This window comes from Gymnoscopelus microlampas, assembly GCF_963454915.1.
Source record: "Gymnoscopelus microlampas genome assembly, chromosome: 21".
Taxonomy (NCBI): domain Eukaryota; kingdom Metazoa; phylum Chordata; class Actinopteri; order Myctophiformes; family Myctophidae; genus Gymnoscopelus; species Gymnoscopelus microlampas.
Window position 1 is genome coordinate 14798183 of NC_139958.1, and position 26380 is coordinate 14824562.

The 26380-nt window shown below is 41.8% G+C and overlaps 1 protein-coding gene across 1 annotated transcript in view; it reads left to right on the forward strand.

The window, feature by feature from the left end:
• Positions 1 to 26380, forward strand: part of grk3 (G protein-coupled receptor kinase 3) — an 81434-nt gene that overhangs the window by 42335 nt on the left and 12719 nt on the right. The window contains exons 3-16 of the mRNA XM_084047621.1: positions 4415 to 4488; positions 5005 to 5106; positions 6721 to 6795; positions 9558 to 9619; positions 10986 to 11037; positions 11421 to 11512; positions 12562 to 12661; positions 13339 to 13417; positions 14679 to 14809; positions 16088 to 16182; positions 16602 to 16709; positions 17933 to 17999; positions 25186 to 25286; positions 25922 to 25988. Coding sequence (XP_083903747.1) covers positions 4415 to 4488; positions 5005 to 5106; positions 6721 to 6795; positions 9558 to 9619; positions 10986 to 11037; positions 11421 to 11512; positions 12562 to 12661; positions 13339 to 13417; positions 14679 to 14809; positions 16088 to 16182; positions 16602 to 16709; positions 17933 to 17999; positions 25186 to 25286; positions 25922 to 25988 — 1205 coding nt within the window. The remainder of the gene's footprint in view (positions 1 to 4414; positions 4489 to 5004; positions 5107 to 6720; positions 6796 to 9557; positions 9620 to 10985; positions 11038 to 11420; positions 11513 to 12561; positions 12662 to 13338; positions 13418 to 14678; positions 14810 to 16087; positions 16183 to 16601; positions 16710 to 17932; positions 18000 to 25185; positions 25287 to 25921; positions 25989 to 26380) is intronic.

Sequence of the window (26380 nt, forward strand, 5' to 3'; positions counted from 1 at the left end):
GATTTGGAGTCCCACTCCGGCCCTGCTCCCCATTGCAGTTAGAACTGCAGACTCACTCCCAATTTTCAGACTCCACCTTTAGCCCGTAGCACTTGACCTTGCCTTGACGCCCATGCAGTCTTATGCAAAAGGTTTTCATTTAGATAGATACAGCATGTTATTTAGACAGGTTCCAGGTTCATTTGTTGACCTGGCATCCTATAGTATCACTTTGTATAGTTTCAATGCACACTTATTTGATATTATACCGTTTAGACTGATCCTAGATTACTGAGGCACTACGCTGTCTCAGCATTTGATGCATGCGTTTACCTTGCTTTATTGTAAGTCGCTCTGGATAAGAGCGTCTGTTAAATGCCAAAATTGTAAATTATGTGTGTGTGCGTGTTTGTGTGTGTGTGTGTGTGTATGCGTGTGTGTACAGTGAACACGCCGCACACCACAGGGCCAGTAGTCAGTAATCAATTGAGAGTGTGTGGAGCGCAGCAGAAGATGGGAGCCATTGTTGAAATGACCCGGCCGACCGGGTTATTTTTAGAGCGTTCAGGTGATCTCACTAATCAGCCGAGGCACAGAGCAGCTCATGTCTGATTGTGTGTGTGTGTGTGTGTGTGTGTGTGTGTGTGTGACTGTGTACAGTGCTGAAGTGTCCTTCCATTAAGGTTAAATCCCTGACTCTTGGTGATCTAACGGCTTGATTTATAAATGGCCACGCGCCGGTCGGTGTCTCTCACCAAAAATACCACATCTGAAAGCTAAGAGCGTCTGCTAAATGCCTAAATTGTAAATGTACTTAGCTCCTTCCCTGCAGTGGAGTGTGTCTACATTATTTGTGGAGGAGCAGCGGCAGTGACTCCAGTTAGCAGAGGAAATGCTCCGTGAGGTCTGTTAGGTCTGATAACACTCAGAGGGAACACATGAACATGGATGATAGCAGATGATCTCAATAATAACAAACCGTTGGCAACAGAAAAGAAACGCAGGCTGATGAGCTAAAAAAGAAGCAGATACTGTATAAGTAATACAAAAACATCTTGTCATCCTCTTTTCATCCACTGGGTCTGTTCTCCAGGCCCTTGGGTTTCAGGCTGGGGTGGTGATCCAGTCAGGATGGGATCTAATAAGATCCCATCCTGACTGGATCACCAGCACTGATTCGGAATTAGTGCCACTGAAATAGAATAGCTAATAGCTCTTCTATTTCAGTGGCACTAATTCCAAATCGCTAATCAGGTAACACCACAGGTCAGGGCAGACGTGCGCAATGACCATACTTAACCCCTTGAACTCTTATATGGTTGACCGGAGTCCCTCAGGGCTCTGTACTTGTGTATTTTCTGTTATTGTGGGGAAAGCTTTAGCTGAAAATACCCTGGCGATATGCTATTTTCCTGCGAAAGCTTTCCCCAAAATACGGATGCAACCATTTGAGCCTGTTATACTTCGTATAAAAAGCTGATTTACAAGCGTGATGCACTGTGAGCTTGTAGATTGGCTATTTTCGTGAAAAACATTTAAAATTGTACCTATAATGATGTGCCCAACATAGAGGAACGGGTAGGTTGAAAGTGGGCTGAGTGCCATAGACTGTAAAGAAATGATGGTCAAAGGGAACGGTGGCGTCACCTATTGGTTTCTACACAGACCTCGTTTTGAAGCCACTTCTTCGGCGAATTCAAATCCACCGTCTTGGAACAAATCCCCATTGTAATCAATGGCGTGGAAATGGTTCTGCAGCCAGCAGGGAGGGGGGAAATAGCGACACCTGCTAGGCCATTAATGAGAACGGCAGGGAATTCCGCACTTCCTTATGGGCTTCATTTTAAAAACTGGATGCTTGCCGGTACTGGGTGTACTGGGGAGTAGTGTGTGTCTGACACCAGTAGCTCCCAGTGCAACAGGAGACACCCTTTAAATCTGCTCTGTTCCTCTTTCACTTCCACTGTAGCTGCAGAGCCTGTGGTAACAACACCCCCCAAACCCTGTCTCTCTCACTCTCTCTCACACACACACACACACACACACACACACACACACACACACACACACACACACACACACACACACACACACACACACAGGTTTGTATTACTATACTTGTGAGGACATCAACACTTTAGGACAGCCATGTTATGAATGCCATTAAAAAAAAAATGCCATTTTTAACCGTACGCCTAAAGCCGAAAAACAGCAGATCTACAAGCTCACAACGCGTCGCGCTGCGACGCGTTGTGAGCTTATAGATCGGCTGTTTTTCGGTGCATGACACTGGCGCGCAACTAAGTATAAAATCATGTTTAACTCTAATTCCAATCCCTAAACCTAACCTCTAAATGTCTATCCTGACCTGAATGTTTTTCTAATTGTAAACGTATCTCTAAAAACTTTTTTTTAAACTATAAAACAACCATTTGTCTTGTGAGGACCAGGAAAACGGTCCTCACAATGTATATTTCTTCAAATTCTACTATACTTGGTCCTCGCAAGTATAGTAACACACACACACACACGCACACACACGCGTACCCCACACACATGCAGCATCCTCTGTAGGGGCAATTACCATAGCAACACAGAGGTTTCATATCGTTGCTGCGTGTCGGGTGGAAAACCCTCGTAAGCGCAAAACCGTTACTGTTGTATTTTTATACAACAAAAATAGTGAAAATAGCCGTTTTTAATTTACAAGCTCAAGAGGCGTTGTGTGAGCTTGTAGATCGGCTATTTTCACTACTTTTGCGCGACACTCTTGAATGATGAAGTAGGGCGTTCGTTTTTTCATCTTTTATACATAAAAAGTTGAAATATGGAGATACAAGGTTTCTGCCCCGGCAGCCAGACGATATCTGGCCACCGCTGTAGATGTGTTTCACCAGATACTGCTTTCTGACAGAGAGATAGGTAGAATGCTTCCATTGTTCATTGTGTGTGTGTGTGTGTGTGTGTGTGTGTGTGTGTGTGTGTGTGTGTGTGTGTGTGTGTGTGTGTGTGTGTGTGTGTGTACAGTACACATGTACACGTTTTGTTTATTTGTTTATTAGAACAGATCCCCATTAGCTGCTGCCTCGACGGCAGCCAATCTTCCTGGGCTCCAACAAGACAGCAATATACATTAGCAATTATATATCGTTGTTTCTGGGCATATGGGGAAATAACATGTCGGATACAGTACAATGTACATGTATGTTTATTGTCTGTTACACATGGAAAATGGAAAAGTGTTTTTTTTTTTTTAAACTTTGGCGATATCTTTACAGTTATCAGTCCACCACTCGCCCCTCCAGTTGAATGTGTTGTGTTTGAGTATTTATTGAGTATTCAATATAATATAGTGTAATACAATATAAATACACAAATCAATGTGTGTGAGTGACGGAATGAGCGGTGTGTATGTACACATGTTACACATCAGTATGTGTGAGTGACAGAATGGTGAGTGGGGTGTGTATGTACACATCAATGTGTGTGAGTGAAAGATGCGTGCGTGCGTGCGTGCGTGCGTGCGTGCGTGTGTGTGTATGTGTACGCATGCACACATCAACGCCAGTGGTCTTGACGAGGTCATGGCTTGATTTATAGATTTGAGTTATACCGAATGTAGCAGATCTAAAAGCTCACAGTGTGTCACCGAACGACCTGTTGTGAGCTTGAAGATCGGTTAGTTTTTGGTGCACTCACAATAATCGTATCGCAGAGATTTTAATTTATCGTGAAATTGTCCTCCGTCATACACTGGGATCAATTCACCTTTGCCGAGCTGCATATCCGGTACCACTTAAACACTCTATAATTGGTAAAACGCACCTGTAAAGAACGTACTTGATACAGTCTTTTTTTTTCACTCTACTCTCAAATCTCTTGTCAAAAATAGTGATCTACAAGCTCACAAAGCCTGGTGCTCTACAGTTTGTCAAAAACTGTGGTGCTGTGTGTAAAATGAGCTGGTCTCAATAAGAGGAAATCATTCATTGACTAACAGTGGCTCCATTACACAACTCTTGTTGCTTTTAATGTTTGTGCTTTAATATTGTGCAATATTTTTCCATGTTGTGCTCGTTGGCCTTATTGATTTGTAAAACCCTCAAACCAGCGTGGATTCTTGCACCAGTAGTTCTCAAAGTGCGGTCCGGGGACCCCCCGGCCAGGCGGCCAGAGGTCCTTGTAGAGAACTTGTAGATCTGCCATTTTTCATCTTGAGAAAAAAAATAGGAACCCCATACAATATTTTTTAACAAAAATGTTGTATGGGGTTTCCTAGCATAAATTATTATTAATCTGGACGTGCTTGATATGAAAATGTTTGCAAAGCACTGCTCTGTTAGTTGTAGATGTCAAACGTGTGGATTAGTTGGCGGTTGTCAACACACATCATGTTGTCCCTGCAGCTAATGTGTCGTTTCGTTTGTTCCAACAGGCTTCTTACTCTTCAAGGACTTCTGTCTGAACGAGATAGATGAAGCTGTCCCTCAACTCAAGTTCTATGAAGAGGTACCTGTCTGTCTGTCTGTCTGCCTGCCTGCCTGCCTGCCTGCCTGTCTGTCTGTTTTGAATATAACTGAAATTTCCACACCAACCCTGGATTGAAAATTAAATGTGTGTGTGTGTGTGTGTGTGTGTGTGTGTGTGTGTGTGTGTGTGTGTGTGTGTGTGTGTGTGTGTGTGTGTGTGTGTGTGTGTGTGTGTGTGTGTGTGTGTGTGTGTGTGTGTGTGTTTGTATTTGGGTGTGGTGTGGTGGGGATTAGAGTGCACCATGTGATGATGCGTGAGAGAGATTAGTGTGTAATCCTATATCTGTGTTCAGATTAAGACCATCTAGGAAGCAGTGGCCTGGTCTCTTTGTTGTTGTGCTGTGTGATAATCTGACCCGATGTGATAGTCTCAGATTAACAGTTAGCTGTGCTGCTAATCTGACCTGACGTGATAGTTCCAGATAGACAGTTATCTGTGCTGCTTATCTGTTTCATATTAACAGTTGGCTGTGCTGCTATTACTAATCTGTTACAGATTAAAGACTATGAGAAGCTGGACTCGGAAGAGGAGCGGTTGTGTCGCAGCCGACAGATTTACGACGGCTACATCATGAAGGAGCTACTGTCCTGTTCGCATGTGAGCATCTGAATATATATTGCATCACTAGCCCCATAACCCTAACCCTAAGACATGTCATGTCCATAGCGCTCACACACAATGTGGATATCATGTCCATAGCGCTCACACACAGTGTGGATATCATGTCCATAGTGCTCACACACAGTGTGGATATCATGTCCATAGTGCTCACACACAGTGTGGATATCATGTCCATAGTGCTCACACACAGTGTGGATATCATGTCCATAGTGCTCACACACAGTGTGGATATCATGTCCATAGTGCTCACACACAGTGTGGATATCATGTCCATAGCGCTCACACACAGTGTGGATATCATGTCCATAGTGCTCACACACAGTGTGGATATCATGTCCATAGTGCTCACACACAGTGTGGATATCATGTCCATAGCGCTCACACACAGTGTGGATATCATGTCCATAGTGCTCACACACAGTGTGGATATCATGTCCATAGTGCTCACACACAGTGTGGATATCATGTCCATAGTGCTCACACACAGTGTGGATATCATGTCCACAGCACTATCAACTATCACTATCACTATTAACCATTAAGGTGCTCACTGCTCAAACGTCCTGTCATCTGTAAAAGTTAAACATTTTCCAGCTTGAAGCGTCCAGGACGCTGTGCCAAAAACTGCTGAGCGCCGGGAGCGCTGAAGCGCGATGGTCGGGCGCTGGAAAGAGGATAGAACGCACCAGCACGTCTTTACCATAGTAATACATGGAAGACTGTGTGTTTTTACCATAGAAATACATGGAAGACTGTGTGTCTTTACCATAGAAATACATGGAAGACTGTGTGTTTTTACCATAGAAATACATGGCCGACTTGTGCTGCCAGCTCTAAAGTTAGTTCCCTGTGGACACGACCCCCTAAACTGCTGCTCCCCTCCGAAAGCTCCATCTGAACGACATTCATCTGCTGGATGAATGCATAAAAGTGATTTCCCCCAGCCCCCCGGGAGACGATCCGGTACTTTCCTTTCCCAGTGTCACTCTGAGAGCACAGAGAGACATAATGAAACATTCTGCTGAATTCCTCTCATCCACTCTGGGCTCCCCTGAAATCCCCCCTTTACTATTTTATGATGTTTGTTGGTCCCTGTCTGAGAGCACACACGGGCACACGCACACACACACACACACACACACACACACACACACACACACACACACGCACACGCACACGCGCACACACACAGGTTTGTATTACTACTGCTTGTGAGGACATCAGAATTTAAGGACGGAATTGATGGCTGAAAATAGTCAAAGAATAGCCGGAAAATTGCCGTTGTGAGCTTGTAGATTGGTTACAGCGCGCCACAATCGCGTTGTGAGTTTGTAGATCAGCTATTATAGGCACACAGCTAAGTTTATATCAGGCATTATGACGCCATCACGGTCCACCAAAATAATGTTTAGTCGACTAAATCAACTGTAGATTTATATAACGGGCGTTATTAAACTGAATTACATTTTATTCAAATACTATGACTAAAACTATCAGAAAATCTGAATTTGCTGTTAAAATGAATACTGGTGAAATGACTGTACGTGATCTTGACCCTCTCTCCACATGTCTTTACATTGTGTCTTTTAGCCGTTCTCCAAAAAGGCCGTGGACCACGTTCAGACCCACCTGGCAAAGAAACTGGTGCCTCCAACTCTCTTCCAGGTAAGCCCCTACACTGTATGCTGTACGTCAGGGGTCTTCAACGTTTTCCAGGCCAAGGACCCCCTAGCTGAGAGAGAGATGAAGCAGGGACCCTCACTAAATTGTGTTGCAGATTACACATTTTCATAGATAGCTTCATAGACTAGTTTGACAACACTGTCATCAGTGTTTCACGCTGTTCTTAGTCTGCTCCTTTTTCCCTCTGTACGCTAAACCTCTTTGCCAAAAATAGCCGATTTACAAGCTCACAGTGCCTCGTAGTGGGAGGCGTTGTGAGTAAGGTTCTCCTCAGAAAAATGATGTGCATGCTAGGGTTCAAGTGGTTAATGTAAAAAAGACATCACACAAAGATTTGGCAGCCCCCCTGTTGTATCTCTTGAGGACCCCCTAGGGGTCCCGGACCCCCTGTTGAAGACCCCTGCTGTACGTCATTGTACGATGAATAACAATGTATCGCATTGTGAGCTTGTAAGTCGCTTTTATCGTTATTATTAACACTTGTGTGAGGCACTTCAAAATGTATGTATTAGTTGATATTGGTCACTGTACTTGGCCCAGATTTTTTTTTTAAATCCCTGTACACTAGTAGTTCTCAAACTTTTTCGTGTCAAGGATCCCCAAATGTATACAGTATGTGGTTGGCCGTGGACCCCCCATCTGAAAATGTTTTGTGCCAGGGACCCCAAGAAGAGAAGATTTGTGTTAAAAGAAATTCAATATTATTCTTCCAAACATTTTTGATGTTTTCATAAAAAAGAAAAACCCAAAAATAGCAGATATACAAGCTCACAGTGCGGCACGAAGTGACGCGACATGAGCTTGTATATCTGCTGTTTTTGAATAGCCAATATATAAATGGATAAAGTGGTTAAAATGATTGTGATGCTATATTAACCACTTTTGCAGGGGACCCCCTGGACCCCCCCAGTCAAAGACCCTGTACACCAAATCTATCAGTGTTTTGCTGAATGTTGGCCCCCAGTCAGAATAGGGAGGCTGGGGTTCATGTGGTTAACACATTACAGACACATGGCTTCAGTGCCATCAGGACATCAGCCATGTGCAAACGGCAAAACTGTTGACTTTATTTACACTACTGATCCATGCTGGTAAAACAACCTTGGCAAGACCCTGGATTTCATATTCATGTGCAATACAATCTGCAATACATGTTTGCATGCACACACACACACCGTGTGATCACGGGTTAACGGTTGCCTGACTGCCCGTGGCAAGTAAATGAAATGTTCGGGCAAGCGGAGTTTGCTTTCATGTTGCCCGACAGGCAAGTGCATTCGGTCTTACATCAAATATTATAGGCTATTTATGAAGAACAATGCTACCTTTTTACAACTAGCAGTTGCACTAATTGTTGTTTTTCAAAGTGACTGTCGCCACTCGGCAGGTATCGATTGGATTTAGCATAATTATTTTCTCATTTTATAATGGAAATTGTACCATGTGTACAGTACATGTGTGTTCCGTATTTTTAAAGACACATAACTTATTGGACTAAAAAGTGTAAATCCTTCCACCATTATAGCAGCACTCCTCCTCTGACAAAAAAAAGGCCCACTCCTATAAAAAACAGCCTAGCAACAGTTCTTCGTTAAGCCCTTTAGGGTGTTCAGTCTGTAGGGTGTGAATCCACCACGCCTCTCTCTGTAAGAGAGATCTCTCACGATCCCCACCTCTTTTTAATGGCTGAATAGCCTCTTTACCCTGAAACCTCAGAGAGCAAACCTCATGTCCCACCACATTAAAATGTCTAGCCACAGGCCATTTTTCATCCTTGTTTCTAATATTACTTTTATGTTCTGAAATCCTCACTTTAAGTTCTCTTTTGGTTTTACCCACGTAACATAGGCCACAAGGGCATTTTTTCTTGTGATACTGTATGTACAGTATCACTTGTGATACTGTATGTACTGTGGTAGTTAAAAGTTGTTTGGAGTCTTTTATAATACCGTGGCGCTATTTTTGAAAGAATCTGAGTCTGTCTTTATATAGGGGTTTCAAACTCGCGTAGACTTGGGTTTTCTAAAAGTGTATTTTTCTAACAATGTGTACTAAAAATTGACTATTTTGTTGTTTTTCTTTCTTGTTTCTGACCTTCCTGTAGAAATATTGTAAGTGTTTGATGCAAACATGCAAATATTATTATCACCGGGACCGCTTTGTGCGTTGCACCGAGGTCCCCTTTATAAGCGACACTGATTGTGTATGCTTCACACACGCTGAGGAAGGCCTGTGAGGCCTAAACGTCCGGTAAATGAGTTGCTGCTGGGGGCGATAAGACTGTGAATAAAAAACAAGATCCTAAACGGATGAAAGTGAGTGCTGTTATTCCTTTCAAAGAAACGGTTTGTCATATTGCCACGTTACATACTTGTAGGCCAACCCAAAAATACAATCTTAACCACTTAAAACATTGACATTTCAAGGACCCCCATACTGTAACTCTGAGAGTGTACAAATGGAATCAAGGGTAAGGGTCCATTGGGTTCCATTTGTTCACTCTCGGAGTTACTTATGAGGGGCCTTTTGGAACCCCCTCAAGGAACCCTGAGGGTCCCTGGACCCCACTTAGAGAACCACTGACTTAAACCCTATACACTTCATTGACCGGCGGGATCCATCTTTGGCCCACTCCTTATTTTCCCCCATCAACACAAAATGTCGGGGGGAAAAATCTGATCTACAAGCTGTGATGTGATTAAGTGTGTGTGTGTGTGTGTGCGTGTGCGTGTGTTCCCTTGCAGCCATACATTGTGGAGATCTGTGACAGCCTGCGAGGAAAGATCTTCCACAAGTTTATAGAGAGGTGAGAGGAAGTCTTAATTAAGCACAATGTCTTAATTAATGTCTTAATTAAGCTTAATGTCTTAATTAAGCACAAGGATACTTTGCTAGAGGTTTGGGTTGTTGTGTAACTCCAAATATTGGTGAGATGTCTTTGCTCTGTTTCTCCGTTGATTAGAATTAGAAATATAATCCAAAACTATTCTCCTCATTTAAGTACATTGTACTATGAAACAGCTGCCACTCACAGTCACTCTGTTAAACCATAAACCAACGCAAACAAAGAGGATCAATAAAAACATTTTATGTCAAATTCCTGTTGATGTTACTGTTTGAAGATCTGAATCTGTGGATCCAGTCCTAATACAAAGAAAGGCTGTACTGGGTTTTTTGTGATGTCACATATTGGCAAACATTGCTTTGTTTATGTTTGTTTATGAGCTTAAAAGACTTTGAGATGTTGTTTGAAATTGCTCACAGCATTAGGCGTCGGTAGGCACTTTTCTGAGCCATCCACAGTCTACCTGTGAGACGCATGGATTAAAGTTCTCAGTCGCCAAGACTGATTTCAGTCATTTGGATTCCATGGAAGCCAGCTTGTCTTCTATGGAAGCATGTTGCGCAGCAAAAATAGCCGATCTACAAGCTCTCAATGCGTCTGCGACGCATTGAGAGCTTGTAGAAAGGCTATTTTCGGTTATTTTAAGATTAGAGCATTTGAAGTGGTCAAACTAGCAATATGTTCAGAAGCATCTTCCATCATATCTTAATCGCCTCGGATATTTAATATAAAAGCAACTGTTAAAGCCTGAATCTGTGAATTTGTGTTTTTGAATCCGTTGGCAGTATGTAGAACAGCAGGACCAACATTACTAAAGCATCCTAATTTTACATATTGTGTTCATCGTTTAGGAATCGGCGCTAGTGTGTGTGTGTGTGTGTGGGGGGGATCCTTTCACACTGTTTCACAAATCGCCCATTAGGTTTTCAGTCGTGAGATAAAATGTTGCTTTAATCCATGGAGACGCAGACATGGCAACCAACCCAGAGTGCAGTGGTTGTCAAACTGTCTTTTATTTCAACGACCCCATAACCCGCTCAGAGTTTACCGACCTGCAAGGGTCCATTTGGTTCCCTTTGTACGCATTCAGAGTTACAAACCTGTAAAGGCACCGCCTCAAGGAACTACCATAGTGAGCATTAAAGATTAAAAAGACCCATAATGGAGATGATACAAACCTTTTCCTTTCTTTTCTTTTTTTGACATAGTGTGAAAGGTTTTGAGAATCTTTGAACATTTGCCCAAAATAAGGACCCCAGGGTTGATGTCTTATAAACAATGGTCACTTAATTCACTTCCTTTGCTTTGTTTCTCTTTCTCCTCTCAGTGACAAATTTACTCGTTTTTGCCAATGGAAGAATGTGGAGCTCAACATCCATGTGAGTAGTACCATTTATAATTCACAATTTAGGCGTTCAGCAGACGCTCTTAACCAGAGTCACTCACAATAGGTAAGGTAAACACTTAACATCAAATACAGAGAGACAGTGTTGTGCCTCTGTAAACTAGGATCTCAGGTAAACCAAGAACCTAGCATCAGTCTAAACAATATACTGTCAAAATAATAATCTGTACATTGAAACTATAGGATACCAGGTGAACAATGAACCTAGTGTCTGTCTAAGTAGTACCAGTACCGTCCAGTATCTTGTGTCTTCATCAGAGCCAGACCCATGCTAGAGTTTTCGCCCCCCCCCCTAATAATTGAGCGATATATCAGGTTCTAGCCTTTTATTGCGTGTTCCTCTCTTCCTCTGTGCAGTTGACCATGAATGACTTCAGCGTGCATCGGATCATCGGCAGGGGTGGATTTGGGGAGGTTTACGGCTGCAGAAAGGCTGACACAGGCAAGATGTAAGTATCCCATTCTGCACTAAATGATAAAAGATGTAAGTATCCCATTCTGCACTAAATGATAAAAGACGTAAGTATCCCATTCTGCCCTAAATGATAAAAGATGTAAGTATCCCTATTCTCCACTAAATGAAAGATGGTGGGGCGGGTACTCTACGGTGGCAAGCTAAAAGACTAGGTCCTGTTGAAAATTGCAGACAGAAGCTCTTTTGTAGTGGTTTTGAATGACGATAGTGAGTCACAACGTTTGATGGCTGGTGGTGGGTAGGGCGTTCCACATTTTGGTGGCAGAATGGTAGAATGCATTCATCCCCATGTTTGTGCCGAATTTGGGGGCGATCATTGTGTTTATCATACCAATACACTTATTCAGCCTCTGCAGGAGTGTAGCCGTCTATAACCTGTCTGTCTGTCTGTCTGTCTGTCTGTCTGTCTGTCTGTCTGTGTATCTGTCTGTCTGTGTATCTGTCTGTCTTATACCAGTTAATCTTACAAACCGCTCCGCCAATCAGCGACACATTTCTTGTGCACACTGTGCAGTGCTGAGTGCCAATATTCGGTCGGACCAACAGTTTCCGAGAACCAAAAACTGTGAATATCTGTCACGCACCGAAACTCAACATGGGGTACCCGGGGACCCCCAGGGGTCCTTGAGGGGCGTCCAGCGGGTCCCAGCTAAATGAGTTAATATAGCATTAAAAGGAATCTGTATAATCAATCACTTTAACTCTATTTTATGTTTCTGGTATTCGAAAATAGATGATCGTTCTGATTGGTCATCTGCCGCTGTACTATATAGCACTATAGGGCCGAAATGACTTATTATCGCCCTCTCTCTCTCTCTCTCTCTCTCTCTCTCTCTCTCTCTCTCTCTCTCTCTCTCTCGGCCCTGTTAATCGCCTCCCTCACCCAGACAGTGCAAATAAAAGGCTGATCAAATAAATTATACATCTAATGTTGACCTCCTGTTGGCTGCCCTGCAGGGGTGTCTTTAGTTGTTTTCTGATCTACCGTGTGTGTGTGTGTGTGTGTGTGTGTGTGTCTCTCAGGTATGCCATGAAGTGTTTGGATAAGAAGAGGATTAAAATGAAGCAGGGAGAGACTCTGGCGCTCAACGAGAGAATTATGCTGTCATTAGTCAGCACGGGGGTGAGTTTCGCACACACACGCACGCACAGGATTTTTTTGCTATTCATGTGAGGACATCATCATTTTGCAACAGGGATTTTATGAATGCCATTTCTTTTTTATTTTGGCATTTTGGCTTAAGTCGGAAAATAGCAGATCTACAAGCTGACAACACGTCGTGCTGCGACCCACACAAACACACACACACACACACACACACACACACACACAGACACACACACAGACATGAAATAATACATCTTCATAGGGTCATGACGTACACACACACACACACAGATGAAATAAGGCTCTATTAAGATGATGTGTGTGCATATGAGCGACCTCCATCTAACTAAGGACCTATAATAACAATGTGATTTGATGAAAGAAAGAAATGCAGTTTTGACACATCCACACATTATTACGTTCCATGGTACTGAGGTAGAATGATTCAAACCGTGACACATACTGTACTCAGTGCTGTAATGTGTTATGAAAAGTAAACATTAACGGTAACATTAACATTTCGTGTTCTTTAGTGTAAAATCTCTCTGTCTGTCTCTCCTCTCACCAAAAATATAGAAATATCTATAGGAAAAACTAATATAACTATTAGACAACACTGAAACATTATTGAGGTACAATGTTTGGTTTTAGGTTAAGCATTGTTTAAAGTGTTTTATCTCCTGTCTCTGTAGGACTGTCCATTCATAGTGTGTATGACGTATGCCTTCCACACCCCTGACAAGCTCTGCTTCATCCTGGACCTCATGAACGGTACGCACTCCTCTCCTCCTTTCTCCTCTCCTCTCCCATGCAGCCCTTCATCCCCCTGCCTTGTCCTCTCCTCTCCTCTCTTCCAAACCCCGTCTGTCGGCACCAGCTGACCCCTAGTGGCCCTGTTCTATTCTGGGGTGAACATTCTGAGAGAATAGCAGACCCGTATGTGTTTTTAAAACATTTTAACAATACAAATGTTTGGAGGGGTTGACACATAAAATACTTTCAGATGGGGGTCCACGACGGCATAATAATACATATTAATTTGGGTGTCCTTGACATGAGAAGAATTGGAGAACCTTCGATGGGCATGAAGGACACTGAAGTGCTTGGCTTTATGACCTCGGTGACTCTCCCCCCAATACCCGGAAGGAGGGGGGTCCTTAGGGGACGTGTGTGCGCTGGGTGTGAGCAACTTTCATTTTGAAATGAGTGGGTGGGGATTTCCTGTGGCCTCTCCTGGCTATTCTTGGCTATTAAAAAATAGCAGATCTACAAGCTCATAGCGTGGCACGAGGTGCCGCACTATGAGCTTGTAGATCTGCTATTTTTTGAAAAATCGGGAAAATTGAATTCTTTGAATTGAAAGTCTTTGAATATATATATTTTTTAAAGCAAGCATTTGTAACTCAACTTTGCTTCTGGGGATTCTACAAATGTCTTCTAAATCCTAACAGTTTTTTTTTAAAACGAATGTTTCTATAATATCAGTGGTTCTCAAACTTTTTTCATGTCAAGGACCACCCAAAATGATATGTATTTGCCTGCTGACTCCTAGCCTGGCATTGGCCAGACTGATAACGTGGATTCACTCTCACGTTCCTCCCCGGTATCTGGACTTCGGCCCGTAGGGAGCGAGTATGAGAAATTTAAAAAGTATCGGGCCAATCAGTGACTGCGTTTCAACTGCTGTTCGTACAACAGTGAAAAGCATCAAAATCATTTTCTGATTTCTCATACTCGCTCCTTATGGGCCGAAGTCCAGACTGATTCCGGGGAGGAACGTGAGAGTGAATCCACGTTATCAGTCTGGCCAATGCCAGGCTAGCGGACTCGCCCATCTCAAAATATTTTGTTCCAGGGCCCCAAGGCAAAGATATGTGAGCTTGCATATCTGCTATTTTTGAATAGCCAAATAAATCTAAAATGACACAGATGCTTTCCTGGTCTTAACGTACAAGCCATTTATAAAATCACTGTCTTAAAATGTTGATGTCCCAACAAGTATAGTAATACAAACCTGTGTGTGTGTGTTCAGGAGGGGACCTGCACTACCACCTCTCTCAGCACGGGGTCTTCAGTGAGAAGGACATGCGTTTCTACGCGGCCGAGATCATCCTGGGTCTGGAGCACATGCACAACCGCTTCGTCGTCTACAGAGACCTCAAGGTACCGTCTGTCATTCATTAATTAATCCATTAATTCATTAAGCCAGTCTCCTCTCTCTTGTCTACTGTTGCCCTTTGCCCCATATTCACATAAAGCGCTGCTTCCCAAACTGCGGGGCGGGACCCCAAGGGGGGTCCCCAAATTATTTTGGGGGGTCCCGAGATGATTAGCTTAATGTGCAACATTGCCACAGTAAACAAACCAGCATACGGTATACGTGTATACAGGGTATCTGCACATTTCTAAAGTTACAATTTAATGACTTTTAAGACCTTTGTAATACCAAATTGCCCAAATTGTCAAATATTACGTAAGAAAGGGGCAAACGCTGCGAAAATAGCCGAGCTGCAAGCAGTGCAAGGCGTTGTGAGCTTGTAGATCGGCTATTTTCAAATTATTTGTGGAACCGAGTCAAACTAATAAATGTAATGCCTACAATTCTAAGCGCCAGTCAGGGTGGGGGGTGGGGGGGTGTCCCCAGTTCAAATATGATTATTTTTGGCGGTCGTAGCCTGAAATGTTTGGGAACCCTAGCAATGTTGCCTATTTTCAACCTTATCAACGCGAATGCTATTTTTTTCACACAAGAGAAGAGTGTTTCTGAAGACCTTCTGCTTTTCTTCCATTTGTGCTGTTTAGGACCGGTTGCCATAATAATACTGTCCTGAGTCTGCTCTAAGTCAGCCAGCACTTTAACTACCTTCAATAAACAATGCACTACAATGCAGATAACACTGTGTCTGTGTGTGTGTGTGTGTGTGTGTGTGTGTGTGTGTGTGTGTGTGTGTGTGTGTGTGTGCGTGTGCGTGCGTGCGCCAGGTATTACTTTACTTAAGAGGCCAGATGTCTCCACAAGTATAGTAGAACTTGAGGAATCGACCTTGTGAAATGTTATTTTCATAGATAACAATGTTTTTTTTAGAGATACAGTAATAAGGGTACAATAAGAAGGTATGTATAATAATTTAATGAGTGGCGGAAAGATGCCCATGTCTCCGGTAGTAGACTCCACAAGTCTCCTATACCGGAGACTCCGCTGGTCATCAAATCATTGGCTCTGGACTGCGACAAAAAACAAAAAAATCTCCATGAATTCAAGGCTTCATGCAGTATGTAATTGATAGAACATAAGTCATTTTTTGTGGTGAACTACTCCTTTAATGGGTCAACCTACCCTTTCATGTTTTATTTATTTTATTTTTCTCATGGTGGACGGAAATTATGGGCTGGCGTCCTACTTCACATCTTATCTGTGTGTATCTCCTCTCCTCCTTACAGCCAGCTAATATCCTGTTGGATGAACACGGACATGTTCGTATCTCAGATCTGGGCCTGGCCTGTGACTTCTCCAAGAAGAAACCGCACGCCAGCGTGTGAGTAGCGCACTGTGTGTGTGTGTGTGTGTGTGTGTGTGTACGTGTACGTGTACGTGTCCATGCGTGTGTTTGTCCCCACAAGCAGTACAAAAGGTACTCACATTATACTGCAATGTAGAAATACTCTGTTACAAGTAAAAGGCCTGTGTTCAAAATGTTACTTGAGTAAAAGTACAAAAGTATGCTCGGGGTTCAGGTGTAAAAAGAAAAGAAAAAAAGAGAGAGGAAATGTTCTATCTCACATAGATATGGTGGACCCCCTGTAGTAACTCTGCGGACCCCCTAGGGGTCCCAGACCCCCTGTTGAAGACCCCTGGTTTAAGTCACCCTGGATAATTCACATTGTTAATTGTAGGTATACAGTATATGAGTGTGTAATCGTTTGTGGTGTGTGTGTGTGTGTGTGTGTGATGCAGTGGTACCCATGGTTACATGGCTCCGGAGGTCCTTCAGAAGGGGACGGCGTATGACAGCAGCGCCGACTGGTTCTCACTGGGCTGCATGCTCTTCAAACTTCTCCGAGGGTAAGAACCGCTCTCTGCTCTTTCATACTGTTGTGTTCCTCTCTCCATCTCGTTGTGCATTTTGTCTTCGTTTAACCTGGAACATATAGAAACATACGTTTTTTTCAGAATACTGTTGGGATTTAGAAGACATTTGTAGAATCGGCTTCAGGTCTTAATGCCATAATGTCGTCTGTGTATCATCTCGTCTTTGTGTCATCTTGTCTTTTTGCAATCATCTTGTCTTTGTACATGGATTAAAGCCTGGTCATTTGGATTCTATAGAAGCCAAGCTTGTCTTCTATGGAATCACGGCGCGCAGAAAAAATAGCCTATCTATAAGCTCTCAATGTGTCGTAGATAGGCTATCTTTGGTTATTATTTTAACCCATTGAGACCTGAAACTGTGTCATTTTTAGATTTGAGCTAAAAAGCATTATTTTACACTTAATTCGTGAAAATATGTGCAAATCTTTGAATACATATATTTTTAAAGCGAACATTTTTAACTCAAATCGTTGCTTCTGGGGGGTCCCTGGAACAAAATATTTTGATGGGGGTCCGCGGCCAAATACATATAATTTTGGGGGTCCTTGACATGAAAAAGTTTGAGCACCACTGATATAGAAACATACGTTTTTTTCAGAATACTGTTGGGATTTAGAAGACATTTGTAGAATCGGCTTCAGGTCTTAATGCGATAATGTTGTCTGTGTATCATCTCGTCTTTGTGTCATCTTGTCTTTTTGTAATCATGTCTTTGTACATGGATTAAAGCCTGGTCATTTGGATTCTATAGAAGCCAAGCTTGTCTTCTATGGAATCATGGCGGGCAGCAAAATTAGCCTATCTATAAGCTCTCAATGTGTCGTAGATAGGCTATCTTTGGTTATTATTTTAAGATTAGAGCATTTGACGTGCTAGGAATGCACGCAGGTACTCGCACAGTATGTCCTCCCAGTGGGGGCTCCTCACTCCCCAGGTCAGCCAGCAGGGTACAACAGCAGCGGCAAACACAGTCATATGTGTGGAGGATTAATTGGCACGACGGCTAAATTGATAGGAAAAAAGGGGTGAACATACATAAATGGCTACTCTAAATACATTGTAAAAGATGCTCTAGAAGCGCTCCTTCCTGGCCCATGGGTTGGGAAGACAAAGGCAGATTTCAAGCGGTGTTTGTGTCATTTGGCGTGTCGGAGAGACGGTGTTGATGACGGTCATGTGTTTTTGTGTCTCTATAGGCACAGTCCTTTCAGGCAGCACAAGACCAAAGACAAACATGAGATCGACCGCATGACGCTCACTATGGTAAGACTCTCTACAAGCCCTGAATGCAAACACTGTCTGTAACGCTTCACTTAACCAGGAGGTAGAGCGCACTGGTTCAAACACCTTAACGCAGGGGTCTTCAACGTTTTCTTTTTTTTTTTACTTAGTCTGCTCTTTTTTTCCCTCTACACATATAGCCTCTTTGCCAAAAATAGCCGATCTACAAGCTCTCAACGCCTCGCAGCGCGAGGCGTTGAGCGCTTGTAGATCTGCTATTTTCGGCTAATGTTCCCCTCAGAAAAGGAATTCTAGGGTTCAAGTGGTTAATGTAGAAAAACTAAATCCTATCACACAAAGATTTGGCGGACCCCCTATAGTATCTCCTAGGGGACCTTGAGGGGGGTCCCCAGCTAAATGATTGATAGTTAGGAATCAGACCGAAGTTTGAATGAGTTTCAAATGGGTCCTTGAAATGTAAGTAATTATAATTCAGTGATTCGCACCAAAACAATAAATAAATCAACAACCCCAGTTTGACATGCATTAGGCTACGGAGTACGGATTTGATACTCTCCAATCTGCACTCTCTGTGTTACAGACCCCAAATGTGTGGTTCCTAACTAATCAATCCTTTTACTGGGGGACCCCCTGGAACCCCCTTCAAGGAGCACCGGGGGCCCCTGGACCCCACCTTGAGAACCCACTGTTATAGTGCAGTTATTGCGTGATCTCACACACACACACACACACACACACACACACACACACACACACACACACACACACACACACACACGACACATACACACGTTGCAAGAGGTCTGTGTGTACACAGTGAAAAATACACATGCTGTGTGAGGCATCACTCAGCGCGCGCACGCACGCGCACGCACGCGCACACACACACACACACACACACACACACACACACACACACACACACACACAGGTTCATGCCATGTTGATTGTGTTACAAGTAACACAATGTTCAAAATGTTACTTGAGTAAAAGTACAAAAGTATGTTTGAAAATAGCTGATCTACAATCTTGCAACGCATCGCGATACGACGCATTGTGAGCTTGTAGATCGGCTATTTTCAAATAGCGTATGTATAGAATAGGGCTAAAGTGGCTCATGTATGTTTTATAATATAGTAATGTATGTTTTATAATATAGTAATTTATATCTGCAAAGTAACATAGTAACTAAAGTTTTCAAATAATTGTCGTGGAGTAGAAGTGAAAGTATTGCAAATTGGAAATACTCTCAAAATTGTACGTAAGTACATGTACTTTACAGTTACTTTCCGACACTGGTTATAGCTCTATGCATAATGTACTGCGTTGCCTGCTAACCACTGTATTCCCCCCTAAACACACTTCTGATCCCTCATTGTTTAGGTCCAATTGAATTTACTTCAGTAAATGTACAATCAGATTAAACCAGCATCCTTATAAGAACAATGGAACAGAGATTCTTTTTTTGGTGCCTCTTATAGCGCTGGTTCTCAACATCCGGTCTGGGGACCACCAGGGGGGTCCCAATGGACTCTTTACAATCCACTGGATCTGTTGTTGTGCAAAAGTAGCAAAACATAGCCGATCTACAAACTCAAAAACACGCCGGAATATGAGCCCAGCACGCATTGTGAGCTTGTAGATTGACTATTATTTTTTTTACAAATATTGAACCAATGACTACAAGAGCTTGTGACTAAATAATAACTACATTTGGATCCATTGGAACATTGGTTCTCAACCAGTGGTCCGGGGACCACCAGTGGTCCTTGGTGGGGGTACCAGGGGGTCCCCAGCAAAATGAGTTAACATAGCATCACAATCATTTTAACCACTTGGCTTTGGCTATTCAAAAATGGCAGATATACAAGCTTGTAGATCTGCCATTTTTTTTTAAATCTTGAAAATGTATGCAAATCTTTGAATGTATGTTTTTTTTTAAAGCGAACATTTTTAACTCAAATCTTTGCTTCTGGGGGTCCCTGGCACAAAACATTTTCAGATGCTCGGTCTGCGGACAAATATATATCAATTTAGGTGTCCTTGGCATGGAAAAGGTTGAAAACCAATGCACTGGAACACTGGATCCCCATTTCTTGAAAAGCAACAGTTTTTGGAATTAGGCCTACATGTTTTTTTGTGTCCTTGAAATGAAAAAGTTTGAGAAGCACAGGCTTACGCTGTAGGTCGGTCATGTTTCACCACCACACTAGAACACTGGCATTACAGCGTGAGAAAAGAGAACAAGGTAGGGCAGTGATGGCAGGAACATTTGCATTTGATCTTTTGCATTCCTTTATTTGTTCTGCTGATGATTCCGCGCACGTCACTCACATTACATGTGTGCACGTTCACTTCAGTGTATGAACCACATTAACCCATTCATTGTTAATGCACTCATGGCACGGCACCGAGTGTCGCGCTATGAGCTTGTAGATCTGCTATTTTTGAAAAATGTGTGCAAATCTTTGAATATATGTTCTACAGATGTCTTCTAAATCCATGTTGCTATAACAGTGGTTCTCAAACTTTGTCATGACAAGGACCCCCAAAATCATATGTATTTGCCTCGGACCTCCATCTCAAAATATTTTATTCTATATTATTTATTTTATTCCAGAAGCAAAGATTTGAAAGAAATTAGCAAAAATGTTCCCTTTAAAAAAAATATTATATTCAAATATTTGCACAAAATGTTCAAGATAGAAAAAATAGCAGATCTACAAGTTCATAGCGCGGCACTCGTATTATTGAATAGTAATATACTATTCAATAATAGCAGATATTATCTGCTATTTTTGAATAGCCAAAGTATAACATATGGATAAAGTGGTCACACAGATGCGTTCCTGGTTTGAATGGGTTAAAAGGCGTTGGCCTGTAATGTGGTTCATGTGGTTTTAACACACTGACATTATACAGTAGGACAACTTTCATATATTTACATACTATTCACTTCTCGTGTCAGTGTAGTTTACCACAATAAAAGGCCTTACCTTCAATGTGGTTCATGTGGTTTAATACACTGACCTAATAGGACAACTTCACATGATATATTTACATGCTGTTCACTTCTTATGTCAGTGTCTTTACCACATTAAAGGTAGGGCAAGAGATAAGGGACAGCTGCTATCCTGCGACATATCTAGACGACAACATTGTCTATATTATAATGGCTGGGAGCTGATGGTAGGTGTGGCGCTCCACCTCAGCGATCCATCTCCCAGGGGTCTATCTAGCACCTTTTAACCACTCCCACGTTCTCGGGTCGTACCGACAATAAGCCTCTCCGACCTACTTACCTACTGTACTGTATATCAGTTGCTTTTTTTATATTTGATTATATGGAAATGACTTTAAAGAAATTATAAAAAGTTCTGAAAAGTTCTTTAAAAAAAAAACATTTAAAAAAGGAAAATAAAAAGACAATAAAATGAACGTAGAATAATGTGGAAATCTAGGTAAAAGCAATGCTAAAAAGATTTCTTTTAAAACTGTCTATGGATTCAGAGAGCCACAGGTCCTCAGGCAGGCTGTTCCACATTCTAGCACCATAATAGCTGAAGGCTGCTTCTCCATTTCTTTTTGTTCTAGCATCTGTAACAATAGTATCTGTTGCCCTGTCTTAACACCGGCATTCTTTTTTTTGACAATGTATTTATAGTTTTTATTTTATTTTGTATTTTTAATAGCCACTCTATAAGCTCAGAACATGTCACATCGCGAAGAGTTGTGAGCTTCTGCATCGGCAATTTTCGCCTTTACGACGAAGCATATAGGTCTCTTAAAGCTGCACAATGTAACTTCCCTCTTCTATAGGGATGTCCGATATTATCGGCCTCCCGATATTATCGCCCGATATTAGCATAAAAATTGATATCGGGAAAATATCGGTATCGGTTTTTTTTTTTTTGCTTTTTTTTTTGCTTTATAAATAAGTTACAGGAGTTCTTACTGTATATGGTGTGTGTGATATGAAATTTGAGTTTACCCTAATCACAATAATCCCCGCATATATCGGTATCGGTTGATATCGGTATCGGTAATTAAGAGTTGGACAATATCGGTATATCGGTTATCGGTAAAAAAGCCAATATCGGACAACCCTACTCTTCTACCCTGGATTTGAACCCGGTTTCCTGCGAAGTGCTGAATTTGTTTTACCATTGACCTGCTTGCTCGGGGGATAAATTGAATATTGACCATGAGGTCAAAATTCGTGTCAGATCCTGTGTCTATAGGTGAGACATGACCTTTGACACGACGTAAATGTCTCAATAGAAGAGCGGGGAGACAAAACACAACCACAACAATTGTATAAGTTATATTGTATTAACATACTCTACCATACAGATTGGACAACATTTCATTTTATTCATTCAAAAAAAGTCACAATGTGTCATTCACACATTGAGGGAGGTTAGTGTCTCTCTCCCTCTCTCTCTCTCTCTCTCTCTTGCACACACACACACATAACAAGCCCCGGTCGCCCTCTGACCAGAGAAAAGCACACGGCCTTAATCTACATCATAATAAATCCAGATTAGGATTTCCATCCAGCCACTTAAATCTGCTTCATCCACCGTAATCCTCCCTGTCTGTGTGTGTGTGTGTGTGTGTGTGTGTGTGTGTGTGTGTGTGTGTGTGTGTGTGTGTGTGTGTGTGTGTGTGTGTGTGTGTGTGTGTGTGTGTGTGTGTGTGTGTGTGTGTGTGTGTGTGTGTGTGTGTGTGTGTGTGTGTGTGTGTGTGCGCGCCGCTGGGCTGCTCTGCGCTGTGCGCTGGTCCACCCGCAGCGTGAGTCAGTCCTGACTGACCCAGCGGGGCTAAGAATAGAAGAGCCATCTCTAATAGATCCTCACCACTGTCGGGTGGAAACCCTGTATGTCCCCCCAAACCCTCACTTTTTTTCAGAAAACTGAAAAAAAAAGAGCCTGTGTTCCCAATGGATCCAATGCGGTTATTATTTCATTATTTAGTCACAAGCTCTTGTTAACCCATTAGGACCTGGAACGCATCTGTGTCACTTTTTCATTTGAGCTAAAAAAGCATTATTTTACACTTTGGCTCGGTGCCGCGCTACGAGCTTGTAGATCTGCTATTTTTGAAAAATCGTGAAAATGTGTCCAAATCTTTCAATATATATATATATATTCTTTTAAAGCAAACATTAACTCAACTCTTTGCTTCTGGGGGTCCCTGGAACAAAACATTTTGAGATGGGGGATCCGCGGCCAAATTCATATCATTTTGGGGGTCCTTGACATTAAAAAGTTTGAAAACCACTGATATATAAACATACGTTTTTCAGAAAACCGCCAGGATTTAGAAGACATTTTGCAGAATCGGAACCTCAGGCCTCAATGGGTTAAAGCTGCACTATGTAACTTTCCTCTTCTAACCTGCATTTGAACCCGGTTTCCTCCATTTCTTTTTACCATTGAGCTAATAAGTAGAGCCTGCCTGCTTGCTCAGGGGATACATTTAATCAAAATAGATATTAGACAAAATAAAATTTTGTTCATTAAATAAAAAGTTACATAGTGCCGCTTTAATACTTTTCATTGGCACATTATTTATTTAAAAAATAACACACATGACACAATTAACTAGGGGTGGGACGATATGGGTACCTCACGATACGATATATATCACGATATTAGGCCCACGATAACAATATATATCACGATATTCGACAAGATTCGATATATTGTGATATCACGATATTTGTTATATATTGCAAGAAATTTCACCAACGATATATCACGATAGTCCTTGTATTCAATTCATAAACACATAAAATAGCACCAAACAGTTAAAAATCCTCATTACACAAATACAGAGTTGGAAAAACAATGTATCACAAACTAAAAATAAATAAATAATAATAATAATATCGATTTAAAAAAATAATTATATCGATTATTTACCGCGGGATAAAGTATATCGATATATCGATATATCGTCCCACCCCTACAATTAACCACTTTGCACTTGTACGTTCAACACTTTAAGTGTTAAACTTTTACAAAAGTATTCTTTAAAAATACTTTTGTGCGACACTCTTGTACGATGAAGTTCTGCGCTTAATTCACAAAAGAAAAGAAAAAACACAAAAAGTTGAAGCTTGGAGATAAGAGGTTTCTGAGTGTTTATTAAAGGTTGATTAATGGTTTTCATTACATAAACATGATAGAAGAAGACAGCAGAGAACTCAGTGGCCCAGAAACGGGGCTGGAAAAGTGCAGTGATGTAAGAAGTACTCACATTCATTACTTAAGTAAAAGTATCAATACCACAATGTCGAAATACTCTGTTATAACGTATAAGCCATTCAAAATTGACTTGAGTAAAAGTACAAAAGTATTGGCATCAAAATTTTCAAAAGATGTGTATCTTTTGAAAATAGCAGAGCTACTATTTTCAAATAGCCAAAGTACTGTATATGTAGGACTGAAGTGGTTAATGTATGTTTGGTAATAATAATCAAAAATCTACAAAGTAACTAGTAGTTAAAGTTAACAAATAATTGTAGTGGAGTAAAAAGTACAATATTTGCCTCTGAGATGTAGTGGAGTAGAAGTAAAAGTATTGACAATTGGAAATACTACATATTACGTAAGTACAGTACTTAAGTAAATGTGCTTAGTTACTTTACACCACTGAGTACAATATTGAGATCCTTTACTTGAGCCTATTTTTTCCAATAATTTAATATTTCTACTCCATGTCACAATATCTGTGGAACCGAGTCAAACTAAATGTAATGCCTCAACTCCTACAATTCCAAGTGCTTGTCAGGGTGGGGGTCCCCAGTTCAAATATGATTATTTTGTGGGGTCCCCAGTTCAAATATGATTATTTTGTGGGGTCCCCAGTTCAAATATGATTATTTTGTGGGGTCCCCAGTTCAAATATGATTATTTTGCAGGGTCCCCAGTTCAAATATGATTATTTTGGCGGATCCCCAGTTCAAATATGATTATTTTGTGGGGTCCCCAGTTCAAATATGATCGTTTTGTGGGTCCCCAGTTCAAATATGATTATTTTGTGGGGTCCCCAGTTCAAATATGATTGTTTTGGGGCGTTGTGACCTGAAACAGTCTGGGAACCCTTGTAGAGTATAGGGTTAAGTGGTTGAGAGGTGAAAGTGATTAGACTGTCTTGTCTTGTTGTGTTTGTGTGTAACTTCACTTCCTCTTCATGGCAGAATGTGGAGCTTCCAGATTCCTTCACAGAGGAGCTGAAAGGTCTGCTGGAGGGACTGCTGCAGAGAGACGTGGCCAAGAGGCTGGGTTGTCTGGGACGAGGGTACGACCCACACACACACACACACACACACACACACACACACACACACACACACACACACACACACACACACACAGTTATTAACCTCTTAGTCTCTCATGCCAGACTATCTTGCACAATCTTCTAATGCAACAAAGAGTCTGTGTACACAGTCGAGAACAGGAAGCTGTCATCTGCTCTTCAGACTGGAAGGGTATTCGACCAATCGCGGCACAGTGTTCAGGACAATGTGAAACATCTTGAAAATAATGGTTTTACGTTGGTGTCATGTCTGTCAAGCAGACAGTTTAGTTTCCAGCAGGATTTATTTATGCGACTGCACAGGCTCAACGGGAAATGACATGGCAACCGCTTTATTCTCCACGCGTTTTAAGAGCTCCTTTTAGGTGGAAGTGTTTTAAAGTTAGCCAACACCTTGAGAGACTGCTGTAATAAAAACCTGTTCATTAATGACTTAACGACTTCTGCTAATGAGCCTCCGTTTATGATTCTAGCTTGTGGTATTGATGGTTGTTCAAAGTGTTTGGTTGGTGTGAAATTATTGTGGTCAACACTGCCACTTGCAGCATGGATGTGGGATAACATGTTTGAAAACAAGTTCTCTCTGTCTCTCTGTCTGTCTATCCACCCCACAGGGCCCCGGAGGTGAAAGAGCATCTATTTTTCAAAGGCATAGACTGGCAGCAGGTGTACCTCCAGAAGGTGTGTGTGCTGCTATTTTCTGCATCACTTACATTGTTTAGTGTTGTCAGTGAATGTTCTTTGTTTAGTAGTTTTAGTTCAGCTATCAGCCGGCTGTAGATTAAACCTTTACACATCATGACATAATGATGTGTAAAGATAGACGCTGTGTGTGTGTGTGTGTGTGTGTGTGTGTGTGTGTGTGTGTGGGTCGCAAGTCAGGACTGTTTATCAGCTTAAATTTTATAGTGTTCCAGTTCCAATTTTGTGTTCCATCTAAATTAGTTTTTGTCTTAGTTGAGTTGAGTAAAAAATCTTTCGATTTTAGTCAATTAAATCTACAGTTGATTTAGTGGACTAAAATGTATTTTGGCAGGCCATGGTGGCGTAGTAATGCCTGATTTACACTTAGG